Below are 19,090 nucleotides of genomic sequence, written 5' to 3' on the forward strand. Positions count from 1 at the left end.
CTGTTCACATTTGTCTCTGTGGTATTATTTTACTGGTTGTCCTTTTCAAAACCAAAAAACCCACAAAACAAAAAAAATGACAAACAAACAATAAAACCCAAAACCAAACCCCAAAAAACCAACAGAACCTTCTACTGCAAAAACAAACAATAAAACCCAAAACCAAACCCCAAAAAACCAACAGAACCTTCTACTGCAAAAAGAAGTATATAGTGCTTTGGGTATGTTTTACCTCCTCCTCAATATAATGCCTGTTGCTTAGTGATGCTTTACTCAACTGAATGTCTAGGACTACAGAAAGATGGACTAAAAGCAAACAGTAAAATTAGTGCAGCTCTGGTGGCACGTGAGACCACTAACAACTAGACTCTTTAACTTTACTTGTATTGATGAATTAAGCAGTATCTAGCAATATTCCTGGGTACTGAAACACAACCACCTGGACTGGTAATGTCTTAGGATGTTCTTAGAAAAAATCTGGCCTGCCACTGGTAGACCTTCCCAAACCATTTCCAGGAAAAATTCAGAAATTAGGCCCTTCCCAAAAGGCAGTTTGCAGGCAGTTGCTCTATTTTGGAGGCTTACATAGCTCATTAGCACCGAGGCAAAACAGCTCAGTTGGTTTCAGTGCCCAGGAACATTTCTGAACACACTACATCTACTAGTATGGAAGTAACCTCCTGGTACACAGGACCTTTTGGAAAACAGCTCAGCCTTGCTTAAGCTTGAGCAGAGAAGTCTGGATCCAGAGAGAACACAGCTCAAACCTGGAAGGACCCGAGGACTCTGACTTCATATATGCAAGTCATTTAAGCACACAAGCACGTTCTATATGTTTCTAGACTCCAGAGTTAAGCAAATACTTAGGAATTCTTTTATATCCAGGAAAAATGCTGAACCATCAAGCACAGCAGGAATGAAAACCAACATTTAAAAACATGAGAAACATGCACAAAGAATTTCCAAGGCGGCATGGAAATTTTAAGTGCAAGGGGCCTGAATTTCTCATCTGCTTAATACCCAAAACTCCCATTGGCTTCATCTTGACTTCTCATAGAATTTTTCTTTAAAGATCTCAGCGCTTGATCACTGTACTTTCTGTTGAAGACTCCTGTTCAATGATCCGTTCCTTTACCTTAATGTCATCTTGCACTCTGAATAGGATTTCCCAGATCTCTGGAAGCTTGTCTATAATGTCATCCAAAGGTCTTCCTCTTAGTAAGTCATTCAGTGCCAGACAGCTGCAAACAAGGAATTTCATTTCCTTCACACGGTGTATTTAATTGATAAAGTTGTATATACAGATATGTGTACAAATGTAAGTAAATGGTTAAAAAAATGAGAACTGTTTCATATTCCTTATTTTCCTCAAACCCTAAATCTACTCTGTCATAAGAATGTCTCCTTTAGCTGAGAAAAAAACGTTCAGCCAGTCGGTGAATCAGGTGACAGCAAGTGAGAAAGGCTGCTGTGGTGAAAATTGCTGTTACAAACATTCCAGTTACAAAATTGTTTCAGATTTCTTTTCTGTAAGTATAGGATAACAACAAAACAAAATGGTCTAAAGCCTGGAATTGAAATTAAAATGGAAGTTTTCAATACAGCATAACTACAAAGCATTATAAACAAAAAGCAGTTTATTAAAAATCCTATAGCGACTGGGATCCTGCTGCCAAGTATGTATATGGCCAGACTGCAAGCAATTATTTCAGGTCCAAGGATAGGCAAGCACTTTGTGACCAGAAAACTCCTCCTTCAGAGGACGTTGTTTAGTATCATGCTCAAGCTACATGCAATAAAAAATTTCAGGCTCAGTGAAGCAAATACCATCAAGATTGTATCACACTTAAGTGCAGACTGCAGGATGGCTCTATCCTGCTGAAAAGACGTGTCCTCTGTCCCCCCTCAACTTCTTCAGGTTAATAAGTTTACGGTGAAGAAAAGAAAAGAAGAGAGTTCAAAGAAAAATCTGTTACTTTTCCTAGCAATACCTGGATTCCCTGATCCTCCACAGACTGCTGGTTAGGTTACTGATCAAATCCTCAAGAATTTCCTTCATGTATTTATCAACCTATTATTAAAAAAAGGAAAAATCATGAAACAAGCATGGACCATGCATCCTTGTCCTGTACTCTGAAAAAAAAAAAAAAGGTGCTTTTGGACTATACAACCTGCTGCCAGCCACAGGAGATGAACTAATGCTTGCCAGAGCTGACTACACATAAACTTACTCTGACTTTGCTTTAGACATGCCTTTCTCTGCACTGCTTCAGGGCTTAACGCTGTGACAGAGATGACAAGAAAGGAGGAAAGGCCCTTAGTCCTTCTACTTAGATGCTCTTGCTCTAGGAAGGGCATCTTAGACCACAAGGATTCCTGAAAAGCTTCTCACAAGCAATATCAAAGCAATATCGAAGTGTGGAAAGACCTCACTTTAAGTAAAGTAGATCATAAACTTGAATACTGGCAGCAGAAACAAGGTCTGCAACATCCTTTCATATGTAAGAGGCAATGCAAAACCTCTGCACATCCTCCAACTCATCCATGGATTCAAGCACCTCTTTCTCTGTAGGACAATACCTCAACCCTTTCTGCACAGCCCCTCCTTTCACAAGATGCAACTGTCCTGTGAGGACCTCTGAGGTGCTGCTGGCTAGCAGCAAACCCACCTCTCTGCACTTCGTTGCTCACTCACCATTGACTTGTCAGTGACCAAGGCATTCCAAATGCTGGTCATTGCCTGTCGAATGCCCAGGTTGGGGTCAAACTGGTAACGGTAGAGCCGGGGAAGAAGCTGGGGCAAAAATGGAGCCAGCTGCTCTCCAGCCTTGGCAGCTATCACATTGAAACCAAAAGCTGCTCCCTGAAATGATGACAAGAGAGTATTTGTTGAAACAATCTGCTCACTCACTCAGTTATTGCTCCTGGGCACGCCACAGTCAGTGGCAGAGTGGACTGACAGAGTTTAGATTTAGACCAAATCAAAAGGACTAGAATGGTACCAGAATTAGCCCCACATCAGTGCCACAGTACCACAGTGATCTCAAGTATACAATCACACTCAGCAGACAACATACTACTTCAAAACTTCCTTCTCTCCAACCTTCATTTCAAAATACCAATTGACCTCATTTGCAAAAGTGGTGGTGGAGAATTTCAACAATGAAGACTTGAGTAAGTTCCTCTGAAAGAGATTCTTTCTCAAAAAAACTGGTGAGGGTGCTTCCCTAGAACTCTGCTGCATTTAAAAGAACCAGAATAACTTAGGAATTGAAAAACTAAAAATAAAACAACTCTACCTTAGCCCTACAACCTGAAATATCCGAGGATTATCATTTTGCATGTGTCTATATTTACTTTAAACTCAAGTATTCTTCCATACTCTTTTTTCTTTCTCCAACACTGTCAATTCCACTGTCAATTCTAACACAGTGGAACTGATGCTCACCCTTTGCTCATGAAGTCCCATGGGATTTGGCAGGACAGCCCAAAAAGAAATTGCTCAATACAGGCAGTGCAGTGACTGCCTCTAATGACTTCATGTTTCCTGACTTGCAGTGTCAAAAGCTGCCACTTAAAACCCCATGCTAGGTATTTCACAGGACAGTGTGTGCTGTCTGGGTTAGTCTAGAAAAGGAAGGGTAATAAAAAACACGCTCTTAGTACCACTGCTCTGATGAGCAAGAGGCTACATTAAGTATAAGGAAAAGGGAGGCATCACCTGCAAGGCTCTGAATCGCTTGCTGTGCCTAGCTCTTGTGTGGACATTTGGAGCACAGACTTCCAGACACCCCCTTCAACTTAAATGATTCTCCAAATTCCTCAAATGCCAAAGGTCAACCTACAGTTGCTGAGTGGATTTTCTTGACTCATCCTAGCTGGTGAAATTCCACAAGGGTCAGGAACCTAACTCTGCTCCTGTGCTTCTGAAGTCCCAGTGCCAAGACAGGGAAGTCTTGAGAGACATGCTGACTTGTCAAACTCTGGATGAAAGTTAATGCTGGGGCTTGTTTTTTGCACTAAATGGTGTTGCCAAAGACTCAAAACCTCAGGTAGCAAGCATGAAAGGTGCAATACAGTAGATGCAGCTACCTGGGTCTTCTGCATGAAAGCACATGAAAGGAGCTCTGCCTGCTCCCAGGGACAAAACAAGTTCTTCCATGCTTATGTAAAGCCCGTGAAAAAGTCCCCAGGTTAAAGCTCTGAAAAGTATACTTAAATCTTCAAATTTATGATGCTGCTTTTTTTGGCAGGAAGTGGATCCAATAGTATTTTGGCTTTGCCAAAGGTCCCAGTAGCTTTAAAATATCAAGACTTGAGTTGAAAAAGGAGACTTCTGACAACAGTGATTAAACTGGTGTATTGTCAACTGGCTTTTTAGCAACTTACTGCTGAATACTTCTTGCTCTGCCTTTTTACGTAAAAGGTCACTTTATCTGGCATTTGAAAATTCATCCAGTTTTGAAAGTATTATCTCACTGTTTGAACACATGAAGACCTGGCATCTAAGCACACTCAAAAGTACAAGCAAAGGATCACAGTTGATTCAGAGGGGAATGTAGGATGACATGAACCTTGTGATACCAGTTCTTTTTGTAAGAATTTCAAGTAATCCTAAATTTGTTTCACAGGCTGGTACATTTGCACTGGACCTGACACCAAAGTGTGAACAAATAGCCTCCATCTACAGTTATCCATAGATCACATAACCAGAGCTAAAGAAACGCAGTTGTTGTTTCCAGAGTTCACAGTGGGAATGAAAGCGGCATGAAAGCAGCAAATTACCTTCCGAGAATTCCACATGGCATGATGATTGGCCAGATTCATGAATTTGTACACCAGGTCTGGTTGATTGAGATCACTTGCCAGGGAACAAAGCTCCTTGTAGGTAGACAGGCCTTGACTTTGGAAAGCAGAAGGGAAATCAGTGTCACTACTTTTAGCTACACAAATGCCATAATAGCTAGAGCTATAGTCAAATCACAGCCTAAAGCAGAGAGAGAGAGAGGAGTGAATACCCTATCTGTACTAGAAGAAAATAGCCTTGGTAACTTAGAGAACAAGAAGGAACAAAAACCTCAGGAAGCAGATTTATAAGCAAGGGAATACTGTTTCAGCACTGACTGTGTCTCTGTCATTGAGACTGCCAGTAAACTTACCCATCTGGGGTTTTGCTCAGGCCACCTTGAAACACCACAGTTTCTCCAGTCATCTCATGTTTGGCTCTGGTAGAAAAGAGGTCCAGTATTAGCTTCAGCAAACTCTACCCTTGAATTGCCTGCATGCTACAGAACAAGTTAATTTGTTTTGCTTTATTAACTCAGTAACTTCTTGTTCTTTCAGTTCCAATCCCATAAAAAACACACAGGTGTGCAAAGCCACACACAGTGCAAGGAATTTCATTAACCTGCATCATATGTAAAGTTAAGGAGATGCTGCAGAAAGTTTTGCTGTGCAGTCAGAAGGTAAAAAGTCAAAACACTGAATGATGGCTTTTTATTTCTGCCCAGACACAAGCCATATAATGGACAGCAAATCTCTACTTCAAAATTAAAAAATACAATTTCTATTCATCTAATCTCTTCCTGTTTACCACCACTGCATCCCCACGCTCCCAGCCTAGGATTTTGTCATTCATAGTGGCCACACCCACACCAGGTTACACAGGAGTAGGTTGTTAAAGAGCATTTCCAGCACTGACTGACATAAGTACTAGCCAGGAGTCCTGGAAGACCAGCATTTTTCTCACCAAAGCTGACAAGTGACTGTTAACAACACTTTTTCAGCAAAAGGTACATTTCAGGCACAAGCAAGTCCCCTCTTCTGCAATATTCACATTGTGCAGAGTTGCTGCAACTGGTCATTGTCCTTTACAATTACACAACGCAGCCAGTAGGAAATCTAACCAAACCCCAACAGATTTGAACTGCTTGAATCAGGACTGAATCATTATTTTGAAGCATTGTTGAATGGAACAAAACCAGAACAACTTCAGTCACAACAAAGTCTAAGCTGAATTAAGAAATGTCCCAGTTTGACCCACTGGGAATATATGGATATTGATTTGCCCTTGGCCACCAAACATCCCTTTCCACACACAAGAGAGGCACATTTTTGTTCCCATCAGACACATAGCTCAGAGTACTCTCTCACTGTGTTCTGAGCTCACTGTACCTTTTCCCAGTCATAAGGGTATCAACAAGTGTGGTGACTAGCTCTTGCTGATCCTGTTCACTTCCTAGTTCATATATCAGGCCAAGACCTTTTGAAGCAACATCTTGACTAAGCTCTGCAAGAGATTTTACAATGTAAAATCAAAGATAAGTATGTAATTAAGTAACACACAAATTTCAAAAACAAGAGTCAAGCAAAATCATGATCTAGCAAATGGAGCTCTTCACAGCTCTCCACTTCAGAGCAGATCTAGTCTGGCAAAGCACAAGCTTTGCATCCTGAAGCAGCAATTTGTTCTGAATGCATATTCCCCATCAAATTAGGTGACATCTTCGTGTTAACATTGTCACTGCATGTTTTGATATAACACAGAGATTTCCAAGAGCCGCAGGTATTCTGACACACTGCTGGCCCCTGAAATTCAGCAAAGTTAATGGTAATACTCTCTTCAACTTCAGTGAGCTTCAGATAGGCTGCTGGATGCCACCCCTTCCACTAGCTGCCATGGGTAGACCTGTAAGTCAAAATCTGCTAGCTTAAAGAGAGCTTAGAATTCCTGTCCATGCAGAACTCTGTGATACGCATCTTGCTGCCCAAAGCAGAGCAGAAGTAGCACCACCGAACAGTTTCTGTTATTACAGAAACTGAAGGGGCAAATGCTTGGCTAGCAAAGCGCAGAAAAAAGCTGTGTTTATCTCTACATGCAATGTCTGGAAAAGAAATCATTCTTACTACATCAGAAATGGGATGTTTCTACAGTCATCTTTCAATGCCGACTGACAGAGAGGATGTAGGTGACCTCCTGCCTGTTCAAAAATTCCCTCTGTTCTGTTAAAAGCCTCCCAAAAGACACAACTCTTAAGATGTGATAGTACTTACCATCACTATCTGACAGAATTGAAACAAATGCACTTTGAATATCCTTGAGATGAGACTGTAAGAGGAGAAAAAAGGACATTATTTTTATCTCAGGCTTTGGATCCTTTGTCTGGTCTCAAGGCAAGTTCCTAACAGATAAACAGAGGCTACTGTATCAATGGAGTTGCCTATTTGAGCTTCACCTGCAACATGAACTGCCCTCCTTTCCAGACAGGTAAGCAGCAGCCTGACATTCACAGAAGAGAACAGTTATTTGTCCAGCACCCTTTTACAGCTACTATGCCATTAGTAAGCCACACATTTTATTTTCCTTGTCTAATACATGGCAGTAATGTGCCATAAATCCAGCTTGCAGCCAGATGGGGCTATCCTCTGTGTGAGGACGTCTTTTCTTCATCCGCAAACTAGTGGATTTTGCCACCTCCCACAAGGTCCATTGTTTAGGCAAGTGTAATATGTGGCAAGGTTTTACATGTAACAGCTTACATTCGCAAAGCACCTATTGTCCCAAAGCTCTTTATCATTAGCTGAAGAGCACAAAATGGTTACATGGTCCCATCACAGTCTGTAGTACCTCTATGCAGAGAGACAGCATTTTGGTTGGGAATACTTTATTAAGTCCTTGTATTGGTCCTTTCACATTCTCTTGTTACAGACAAGTACCCTAAGTATAAAGTTTTCATCAAAGTGCACCAAAAATACACAGTACATGAAGCACATAACTGCTCCTAGGTACCAAAGTTGTGATAAACTCTGTGACACAAATGAGTCCAGGAATTCCATCTAGTTCTCCCCCTTCTTCTCCTCCTAGACCTGCTTTTAATATTTTCCAGAAATAAATCCTAAAAACTATACAGACACCAACCTCTTCTTCTCAAGGGAAGATGTACTGCTACTTCATCTTACAACAGCTATTTAAACTAAGCTCACTCGGACTAGAGTGCAAGTCAGATGTTTACAAAGGTGCCAAACAGCCTCGTTCATATGCCAGTTAGTATCTTCCTCTAGTAACAAAAGATAAGCCGTGTCTTGAAAAGACCTCAGTAAGGACTGCAGCAGCACTGGGGGGAATGAGGCAATGGAAGTGAAGGGGAAGGAAGGGACAGAAAGGAGGAGAGAAGCAAAAACAGGGACAAGGAGCGAGTGTTGGAAAGGATGTATTTCTTACCTTAATTGCTTTGTGTGTACTCAGCTTCTTCACCATTGACAGAAGCCAGATGCAAGCTGCCTGCCTTACATGTGGGTTCGGGCTGATAATGTGCTTGCTCAAAATAAGGTCTAGGACCCAGGGAACCACGTCATTCACTTTCAAATCTATATGAAAGAAAGAAAGGTAGAGGGGAGGGGAGAAGCTTTAAGAATCGGCCACACCCATGTGTAATTTCAATATAATGTGCAGTGGCAATGAAAACCTAATCAGCCCATGAGTACTCAGGTGACAGCTTAATCTCTGCTTATTTAGGAAAAGCCTTCACTGGAGTCACTGGGAAAGTATTTCTCCTAACAGAAACACTGACCAGAGTCCTCCTAACCCTTCATGAAAGTGTTTCAGAGCCTGTGGCCATGAAGAGGTACCACTCATACTGTGTAAGACTCAGTGCAGTACTTTTTTTTTTGGTTAGGACTCAAAACTTCTGGAGCAACAGCAGGGTTCGGTTTCTACCCCATTCCACACATGCTCAGCTTTGTGTACACTAGAGACCTAAGACCACTCACAATATTAAAACACCTGTTTGTAGGTCTGAGGCTGATATTTACAGCTCCCTGTTTTGAAGCTAGCATTTTGTCATTCTTGTATTTCAAAGGGTACAGAATCTTAGTCCTTAAGTAAAATTTCTGCATTTACTGCATGTAAATGTCACTTAATCATATCACTCCAAGTTGTTGGAAAAAGACTTGCAATTTAATTTTATAACCCTGTTTTCCAGCGCAGGCTTCAAAGTATTTTAAAAGGTTTGTGTATGTTAAACCTAAAACTAACCCGAAATAGCAAACCAAAATGAAAAAAAATAAAACAAATGCAGTGTCAAGTGGCAATAAATTAGATTTCAGCAAGAAGCTATTTAAACAGCACAGGAAATAAAGTCTTCTACCGTCTGAGCAGATGGACTTGAAGAGGTGAAATGACCTGTATATAATCAGCATTGCAGAATACTGAGCAGTGCATTAACAAACACAGAATGTCTCTTACTGCTACTGTTATAAATCAAACACCACAAAAATAAAGTTATGGAGCCCAGTGTTAGCCCAGAACTGTGAGATTTTACGTTCTTCAACCCAGCCCCTGTATGAGGAAGACATACCTGAAGGAGGGGTATATTCCTCCTCTGTGACTGTCCATGCATCACGTGCAGCCACGGAGCTGGTTCCTACAGCAGCACTGGTAATAGCTTCACCAACGGTGAACTGCAGTTCTATTTGTTTGGCCTGAAAAACACAACAGAGCCTCACTGACAGTGCTAATTAAACATTCAGCAAACACACACCTTTTGGCACTCACTCCACAAAACCACAGTCTCTCTCCTAACACCAATTCTCACACAATTTGCAGTAAGATCACTCTTTTGGTGAGCTTCTGACACCATGTGGGACCTCAGACCAACTTAAATTGATGGAAAGTGAACCAATGTCAAACTCTCCAAAACAAATGGTAAGAGCTAAGATTTACATGCTTATTTTTAAAGCATACCTCCTACAAAGCATTTGCTAGTCTCTGCAAAAGTTCAACTTACTGAACAGAAAAAATTGGAGGGACAGGATGAAAATAAAACAAAGTTAGAACAAGACTGCCAGTTATTAAGGAAAATGACTGTGGCTTTGTTATAGTATGCAGTAGTAAAAGATTATCCTGTAATTCTATCCAGAAGTTGATCATCACTAAGAGATGCACAAATTTGTTTTTCACATTAAATGAATTCAGACAATACTTTGCTTCGCTTCTCTGTCTTCTTTCCATTATTCTCTAAGCCCTCAGGAACAGAATGTGCAGAACTCTGCCAATTTTTTGTCATTACTTATGATGAATCTTGAGTCATAAGAACCAATTTCCAAACCTGCTGAGTACCTCCTTGATTGCTTTCCTTACTCTCTGCAAGTACAAAATGCTCAGGCATTTGGTGAAGTAAGCCCTTAGCTTCCTGCAATTGAAGATAAATTGGTCTTTTTCAAGTACATTTTCTAAAGGAAGCCGTAATGTCCCTAAGCAGTCACGGGAGATAAACACGACACTTAGAAACATTTTAATGGTTGTGTTACTATTCTTGTGTTACTATTCTTGTGTTACTATTCTTGTGTTACTATCTGATGATCACCTCAGATTGGGTGGACTCAGCAAAGGCAGCCTGTCCGATACTCAATAGCTGCTTCTACAATGCTGAATCCTATGTCAGTATGAATAAGGAAGAAAGATAAGCGGTAAATGAAGAACACTGAAAAAGCTCCTTGACTTTTTAATTTTGCTGTCTGGTATATTGCAATATGTGTAGCAGCTCTGAAGTACTGCGAAAGAACACAGTGTGCTACACTGATGCATTTAGACTGACAACAGATAAATATATTCCTATAAACAAAGCTTCTAATTCAAGTGAGTTGTACAGCTGATGTAGTTCAGATGAAAAAGAAGGTGTATTTATATTAAGTACTTTTAGAGTACTTTCGAAGGCCAAAGTACAGACCTATGGTTTCATTACTATAAGCTCTTAAGATTTTACACATACAGGTAGTCCTCCTGAAAGGGAACACATACTCTTCTCAGAGACTGGGGCAGAAACCTCGACCGGCAAGTTTTTAAACTGTGGCATAAAACATTTTATACGTCCAAAACCTACCTCTGCTCTCTATTTCAAGACAGTTTTAAAAAACCCAGAGGCACTATTACAAAAAGACAGCTCCCCTTGTAAACCTGGCTCTAGAGTATATAAAAAGCATTCAAATAGAAATACTCACTGCAGTATAAAGAGTAATACATTAATCGTGCCTCACCTCCACAGAATCCATTAAACCCTGCAACAGTAGCTTCTGGTGGGGAAAATCTTCATCTCCCACTGGAAAGTAACCTAATGTTTGTATTGCTCGTTCCTTCATCTTAAATACAAACAAAAAAAACAACACCATCACATAACCTTCCTATAAGTCCAGGAGATACACTTTACACCCACTCTTCCTCACCCTTGCTGAAGCTTCACTTAAGGTACCAGAAGTTAGACGTGCAAGTGACTTATTAGATCAATCGGTGCACCTCTCTTCCAAAACACAGATCAAAACACATGTCCTGTTACCTTTGAGGATTATTTCCAGGTAAAAGAAAATATTCCCATTTTTCTTGAATCAAAATTATGACCATTTATAGTTTTCATCTCTTAAGCTCCTACTTGTGACTATAGAAAGCACAAGTGATCAACTGCTAGACAACACTGGAAAGACCCTTAGCTTAATTCCGAAAACCTTAGCCTAATTCTGACTCACTAAAGCCAACAATAAGCCTAACTCCTTTAAAAAATGAGGCTGAGTTTGGTAGGTAATACATAAACCTGGGGACAGAGCATTCCAGAAATTAACAAGAATCGTAGCAGCACTACAAAGTCTTGCCTTATTTGTTTCCTTGCTGGAAGGGATTCGGGCCAATAAGCTTTCAACAAGTTGCAGCTTTGTAAATCCTGTTCCTTCACTGGGGATTGGCAAGGGGCCGTTCCTGCCAATCTCCCCAAGAGCTGTACAAGCAGCCACCACGAGGAAGGGAGAGGTGCTGTCCAGAAAAGAACCTACCGGAAAAAACAAAACAGGATGACTTGGATTTTGTATTATTTAGCAGTAGGCAGGCAGGCACTTATATTTTACCCATGCAAGAGGCAAAGTGTTTATGTTCTCTACAGCTAGTAGGAAGCATTATGCTACAACAAAATCAAAGTGAAAGGAGACACTGAGAGATGTCTAGGCAGTGGTACCGCTCCCAATTTTGCTTTGTTGGTCTATGAGCTAAGAGTCCACCTAATTCTTGTTGAAAAGGGTTATGTCCATACATCTAATCAGATGACATTTTTACAGGCTATAAATTCTATCACAGAAAGTGAAGTCAAGATTACAGTTTCTATGGGCTGAATATCTTCGAAAAGTCCTCAGCCTGCAGCAGTTGAAAAAACAACTGTTACATGCAGCAAAGTCTTAGGCAGGAAGTTACCTATTGTCTGTGTTGTCGACTTTATGAGCTGTTCTTGTTCCGGCATGACTGCAGTGTTTGGCTGTTCTATGTCATGTAGCTCCATTGTTCTGATTTTCCCTTTGGCCAAGTACCTTCCTACTGTAAATCCCAAAGCCAGCAAGGATCCATGTTGGACCTCCGGGCTCTACAGACAACACCAACAATGCAGAAAATCTCATTTTCAAAGCAAGTAACACTTTGCACAAAGCACTGATATAAAAACACATATGGACAAACCAGATGCGAAGGCACCCTGAAGAATACAGAGTTCTAACACATAATGCAACAACAGAGTTTGATATTGGTAGTGCTCTCTGATGGATGGAGTCCTTTAAGATAAATAAACAAAACGTAGAGGAGGCTTAGGAGGACAGATTAAGAATTTATCACCAGCACTCGTTCCTAAAGTCTACTCCTTGGTAGGTAGGCAAAAAAACCTATTAAAAAGTCCAACTCATCTGAATTGTAAGTACAGACTTGTTAAGGTGAACTAAGATAATACTATGCTGTCTCTACTTAAAAACTGGACATACTCAAATTAAGAGGACAAAATGTACTCTTTGGTAAAAAGCAGTAATTACTCTAGGTTTGCATTGCTAGGAATGAGAACACACTTGACCTAAGAATACTGAAGGCAATGCCTCTACACAGTTCAGTAGGCCACAGATTGTGAAACCTAATTATTACAATTAAATGTCAAGACCATTAATCTCTCCAATGCTGATTTGGTGCTGAGACTACCTAATGACAGTGCTCGTTCCCACAGGTGAATTCTAACAGAAGGATTTTGTGCAGAAATAAGGCTGTGAGACTTAAATGCTACCTTAATTTTTTTTAAAAAAGGAAGGGGACAGGGCTTAAACTCAGACTGGTTCATGTATCTGTTTTTTATCACAACCCTGCAAAAAGTTGCATCAGTGCAACTGTGCTGCCAGGGTGGGATCCTTAACCCAGCTTGGCCACCAGGGACTGCTCCCCGTTGTGGTCTCACAGCAGCAAAGCCAGCTGAGGATGGGTCCTTCCCCTGTCTCCACTTCAGCTATCCATTTACACCGCAGTCCTTACTGGGCCACCAGAGATCACCCCCACCCCTAGCTGTACTGATTGAACTGGGTTTGTACTTTCGCAGCAAACCGGAGCTCTAACTGACTCTAACTCAAAAATGCAGGGGAACACCCTGCTTCTTCTTGTTTCATGGTTCACATCCCTCTTTGTTCTCAGCCAGGTTCTGTGAAAGGTCAACCATGGCTTCACGGGTGACTGGGGCAGAAAGCAGCGGTGGGGGGGCTGGCACCTGTCTGTGCTGGCTTCGTGACCGCAGGAGCTGTGCCCTATGTAGAACTGAGTAATGACATGGCTTTGGCTCACAGACACAGCTTTCACAGACTCAAAATAAATCATGTTTGTTAATTACAACATAAAACGATCAGCACTTCTTGTCAGCATTTGAGCCCGTTACCTGCTGGTGTAAAATGGTGGCCCATTAAGTCCTTCGAAGACACTGATATAAAAACATCTTGGGGAAATATAACCTAAAAATGCTGCTACTTTCCCTCCCTTTCAGGCTTCAAGACACACCTGCCCCATTTGTTTTCAGGACTCTGTCTCCATGCTCGTAGAGATAAGGATAATGGGAGGGGGAAGGCGCTGCCAGCGGAGAGAAGGCAGGACAGCCCACCAAGCAGCGATACAGCAGAGGGAGGCTGCTCAGAGCTTCGTGTGGGGTGGGAGGAGAGAAGCCAGCCCTCACCCAGCAAAGGCTGCTGGCGGGACAAGGCCCTGAGGCAATGAGGAGCCAGGAGGCAGCTACGGCTCAGGAGGGGAGGGAGAGCTAAACTTTTAACGCGTGAAACATTGTCTTAGTTCCGCGGGTACCTGTAGTTGTTCACGAATAAGGAATCGGTAAACTGAGGTGGGTAGTGTGATCCGCTACCGCTCAACGGGATGAGGAATATTTAGCTGGCTAAAACTGGTTAAATACACAACAGTGCTGGCTTTGCTTGGGAACTGCCGCCAGAAAACCCTCCTATTGACCTTAACAACAGCTTCGGGGATTAATTTATTTAAAGAGCTGTTGCACTCACCTACAACAAAAATCCCTTCTCACTGTCCAGCTGCAAGTCAGCTAGTTAATTTTACACTCAGATTAAGGCTAATACGTCCTGGACATACTGTGAGATCTAGACTTCCTATCAATTACATGACATGAGAAAAAACAAGAAGTAGACAAAGGAAGGTAGTTACATGGTTGTCTTTTGTCATCTTGATCAGCTGCTCCAAGGAGGCCCTAAGCTCATCTCCAGACATGGTAGACAGCACTACAGAATAAAACAGGGCTGCGAGCTCACGCATTTCTTCTTTGTTTGTGTTCATCAGGCTCTGCAGTTTTTAAAAAAAACCATAAAATATGGAAGCAGATTCTTATACAGTCTGTTCATACAGAGCTTCAATATACAAGCACAACTGTCATGCAGCTACATAAATAGTACTGAACTCAGAAACCACTCTTTAAACTGACAGCATTATCATTTAGCAAGAAACAAAGCACTCAGTTCAGCAAAGCATTCATTACACACAGCATTTATGAGGAAGATTACCAGTAGCCACAAGAGGGCTACCCACCAGTTCTGCATTAAACAGGCTGACTGAACGGTTGGCCGAATTTTGTCTTCAGATTAGAGCTTCCACATTTTGCATCCATACTGAGCTAAAAAAAACCTTCAAGATGCTACTTTTCCTGAGCTACTGGAGGTTTCCATTTCCTTTGTATTCATCAAAGGGAAAAAAAACCTCAAGAGGTTAAACCAGTTAAATCCAATGGTGACAAAAAAAAATGGGTCCAGGAAATCATGGCTCTCAATGTAAATTCATCCACTTGTATTAGAGACCTTGTATTATCTAAAGTGTTAAAAAGTTCAGTTTGGAAAGCCTTGGGTCATTTGCTAAGATACAATCTTACCTCTGCCATTAATTTGATGTATAATGCAACACACTCACGTGAAAAATTCACACCCAAATCTTTGAATGGCCTGGGCCACCACAAAGGAAGCAAAAATGAGCCAAGTAAACAAACAAGAAAATGAGATCTGTCAGGCTCATGAAACATAACTCTAACTTCAACTCAAAACTTGCATCAAATCACATAGCTGACTTCTAAAAAACCCCTGGACCTGTTCCTTCCACTTGGCAAAGCAAAATCACACAAAGGATGATTTACAACAATACTTCTGGAACTAGGTAGTATCAGTTACCACTCCTAGAAGCTTAATTTTGCAAAGGGACAACAGTCCAAAGAAAATGAAGGTTTTTCGGCAAATTACAAGCAATACTGAAAAGGAAAATGTTTTTAAGTCCTCTCCTTTGAAGTTCATACCTGCACTTAAATGAGATGTGGTAAACTATACAGTGCAGTGCAGCACAGATATCAGCAGGAAAAATGATTAGAACACATTCTAATTTTTCTTTAACTTGACCAAGTTTTTTTTTCTGCCAGATTCCCCCAATGAAAGCAAAGGCAACCTGTAAGAGCTTAGCAAATCCTGGATGCTTGAAGCAAATAATGAAAAAGCAGAAAGTTGCCTGAAAAAAGAATCTAGGGAAAGCAGAATTCTCTTTGGCTCATTCCCCAGCAGGCCCCAGTTTATCTGTTTTTTTCATTTGAGGCTAATACAAAAAATAAAAAACCTCCACAGTAAGCGCTCTAAAACAATTGGGGATCTAATTCATGTCATTTTCTGAGAAGCTATGCACACCTTCCCACTTGAACCTTCCCATCGTTAAACAATTCCTTCAAAAATTTTCAGAATTTTGTTTTTAGTTTTCTTTTGCTGTTTAATGGATCTTCTAATCAAGGGGAAAAACTGACTGACTATACCAACACAATCAGTGACATAGACCCAGTGACCCAGAACATGTAGGTCAATGAACAAAATCAGTAACACCAAAGGACCAAAAAATAATTTTCCCTACCCTGCTACATATAACACCTCATGAGGTGTTGACTGTAAGGAGAAATACCACATTTCATATTAAGCGCATACCTGGAAATAATACTCCATTGCACCATGGGAAAATGCCAGATTTTGCTAATGCGAAACCCTCTCCACTCAAAAAAATAAACCAAAAAAAGGGTTTTCAACATACCTTTATCCAATCCATTTTGTCTACAAATCTGGTGGCTAGTTTTTCTGGATACACTGACACAACTTCTAAAAGACAATACATGACTGGCAAACCTAAACAGTAATCAAAGAATCAGGTTATTAAACAATTGTGGTATTTACAACAATCTAACAATCAGTGATAAAAAGAGGTTACGAAGTATCAGGCATTTCAAAGCATTCATTTGCAATTTACTAGGCATAACAAACAATACAGAATAATAAGGTATAGTATTTCTCAGAAATATTAGGGAAACTAATAGAAGCAAATATTCTGGTAGCAATTTGTTCTAAAGGCATTCAAGTGCTTTAAGACTACACGTCGCAGGTACACCATTATTCGAGTGATGAAGACATAGCATTCACTGGTGAGGTAGCTGTTACAGACAATGGCCTGGCCTCACAATTTTAAAGCATTACGCCAACTGATGCTGCAATTTACTGTCCTGCTTTCTCACACCTATGCAACAGCATAGAAAAGAACAAGTTTAAACTGAAGAGTATATAGTCCATGTTGCAACTCTGTGATTGCTGCAGCCAAGTTCAAAGCCGTGGGCATGGTGACTCATTTCTAGTAAAAGAAGACTTTTTTCCTTCCAGATGATGCTGCACACAGCTTCTTACCTCCAACACCAGCTAACAGCTGCTGAAGAAGGCCAATATATACATGTACAGGGTTGGTTTCTGCACTTTTTGAAGAGGAGGAGGAAGAGAAAGATATGTGGTTGCCAGACATGAGGTTTCTTATGTAACGTCCAATGGCTGGAGCATGATCTTGCATATCTGCCAAGCTCTGTGAGGTTGGCACCACACCTGCACTGTGAGCAAGACACATCCGCAGATACAGAACTATCTAAGTAGAGAAGAGAAAAACACAGGATACTGAGTGCATGAGCATTTGCAAAACCATGGAGGAGAAAAAAATAAAGAGATGGAATTTGCTGTATTTAATGTAACCACAACAAGACAGTTTCTTCTTTAATCAAATCTAGACAGAAGAGTCAGCATGGAGACAGGTACAAATATGAAGTGTAACAAATCTTAGGATCAGTTTCTGCAATACACCTCTGTAAGCAGACAACCTACAATGCCTCCATCACTATCAAAAGATTAAGTCATACACAGACTTTTGGTTTATCATCAGCTGATGCAACCTCCTTGCAGGCAGTTCAGCCTGTACCCTATACCAATTTGGCATGCATACAAATGCAACCCCGTGCTTTGCTAATGCAGACCTTGCATTGCACCTGAGTTTGTGTCTACAAATCACTGAAGCCAGGGAATCTGCTATGAAAAGAACAGCCTCAAGAAGTATAATGGGACTTTTGCACAGGATTGCCAGGTTCTCCCTCTGACAAGCTATTACATTAGGTACGCTGCAGAAAGCAGTGGAGCAGCCCTCTGGGGAACATTCCTCCCAATCCCCCATGAAAATCCTGTTCAGACTGCCATTTAAGGACAGACAGATAAAGGAAGGAGGGTTAATCCCAACATCTGTTTATAGGAGGAATTTTAGAATGTAGGGTGACTTATGGTAACAGTTAGCTTCTTACACTATCCTCTAAATAAATAATGGGAGACATATCCAAGGAAGTAAATCCAGACAATTACCTCTCCAAATGTGGCAGGATTGAAAGGCAACGCTGCAGTTCCAGTCATATATTTAGCTGGAGTTTTCATCCGGTGAGAGGCCTAAACAACAGAGTATATTAAGAGTGGAACATCCAGACCCATGAACAGCAGAGGTGTTGGAACGGTCAAGGAAATTTTGCTGATGCAACTATGTTTATCTTCCACTTAGCAACTGAAAATGTACAACAGTTCTATAACAAGAAGGGCACAGTGCCCTTGGTAATAGTATAATTTAGGTCCATCAACTTGACGTCCCTATCAACCCAGAAAGTGGAAACTCTGAATTCATGAGAGGGAACAGCAGGGGAGGCTGGAGGAGGACAACATTCTTTCTTCCCCTCAGGAAACAAGAAGTGCTTTAGAATTTAAATACAAGTATCTTACAAACTTCCAAACTGAGGAGCCCCAGCTGCAGGCAGTCAGGAAGCTTTGAGATAGCAGCTCTGCCTGGAGAGGCTGTAGAGCAGCCAGGTTTCCCCAGTACTGGGAGATGATGGGTGCCCTGAGCTGCACCAGCCCAGCTCACGGAGTCTCTCAGACCCTGCTACTGCTAGGCAGTGCTAGGCAGAAGGCTGCTGCAGAAAGTAAGCAACTCCCTTCCATGGAAATGTTAGCTCTGACAAGCAGGAATATTCCAGCAGAAAAACATCCGAACAGAAGGTTTCCAATAACACCCACTGCGAACGCTGCAGAAAGGCATGTCTGTATTCTCTAGGCGACACGCACATCAGTGCTAGAGCTAGATTCAGCAAGGCAGCCTTGCATCTGAATAAACACACAAGGCATTGCACAGAAGTCAACAGATCTTCAAATCTCTTAACATGCTCAGATCTTTTGCTGCACTGTAACTTCAGTGACATCCACAACCATTAGTGAAAACCTGAATTAGTGAACCAGAAGATGACGCCCTTGAAGAATGGGTTCCCATCCATACCCAGCAGATCAGGTCCTACTCTTTCACATATACCTTCTTGCAGAGGGAGAGAAGGATCATGCTAACTGATGCAGGGAAGTAATTTTGCTCCTCAGCCTGCTGTGCCAAGCAATG

The 19,090-nt window shown here is 41.3% G+C and overlaps 1 protein-coding gene across 3 annotated transcripts in view; it reads right to left on the reverse strand.

Moving 5' to 3' along the window:
- The window catches only part of ECPAS (Ecm29 proteasome adaptor and scaffold), a 66,284-nt gene that overhangs the window by 16,540 nt on the left and 30,654 nt on the right, over window positions 1-19,090 (reverse strand). For all 3 annotated transcript variants that reach the window (XM_069776904.1, XM_069776903.1, XM_069776905.1), the window contains 16 exons: window positions 18,022-18,102; window positions 17,035-17,263; window positions 16,394-16,485; window positions 14,495-14,629; window positions 12,230-12,395; window positions 11,641-11,813; window positions 11,035-11,136; window positions 9,357-9,480; window positions 8,222-8,367; window positions 7,054-7,108; window positions 6,175-6,289; window positions 5,160-5,225; window positions 4,786-4,903; window positions 2,696-2,863; window positions 1,992-2,071; window positions 1,136-1,241 (listed from right to left, as the gene is read on the reverse strand). In XM_069776904.1, coding sequence (XP_069633005.1) covers window positions 1,136-1,241; window positions 1,992-2,071; window positions 2,696-2,863; window positions 4,786-4,903; window positions 5,160-5,225; window positions 6,175-6,289; window positions 7,054-7,108; window positions 8,222-8,367; window positions 9,357-9,480; window positions 11,035-11,136; window positions 11,641-11,813; window positions 12,230-12,395; window positions 14,495-14,629; window positions 16,394-16,485; window positions 17,035-17,263; window positions 18,022-18,102 — 1,956 coding nt within the window. The remainder of the gene's footprint in view (window positions 1-1,135; window positions 1,242-1,991; window positions 2,072-2,695; window positions 2,864-4,785; window positions 4,904-5,159; window positions 5,226-6,174; window positions 6,290-7,053; window positions 7,109-8,221; window positions 8,368-9,356; window positions 9,481-11,034; window positions 11,137-11,640; window positions 11,814-12,229; window positions 12,396-14,494; window positions 14,630-16,393; window positions 16,486-17,034; window positions 17,264-18,021; window positions 18,103-19,090) is intronic.

Source organism: Haliaeetus albicilla, chromosome Z, assembly GCF_947461875.1.
Source record: "Haliaeetus albicilla chromosome Z, bHalAlb1.1, whole genome shotgun sequence".
NCBI classification, from domain to species: domain Eukaryota; kingdom Metazoa; phylum Chordata; class Aves; order Accipitriformes; family Accipitridae; genus Haliaeetus; species Haliaeetus albicilla.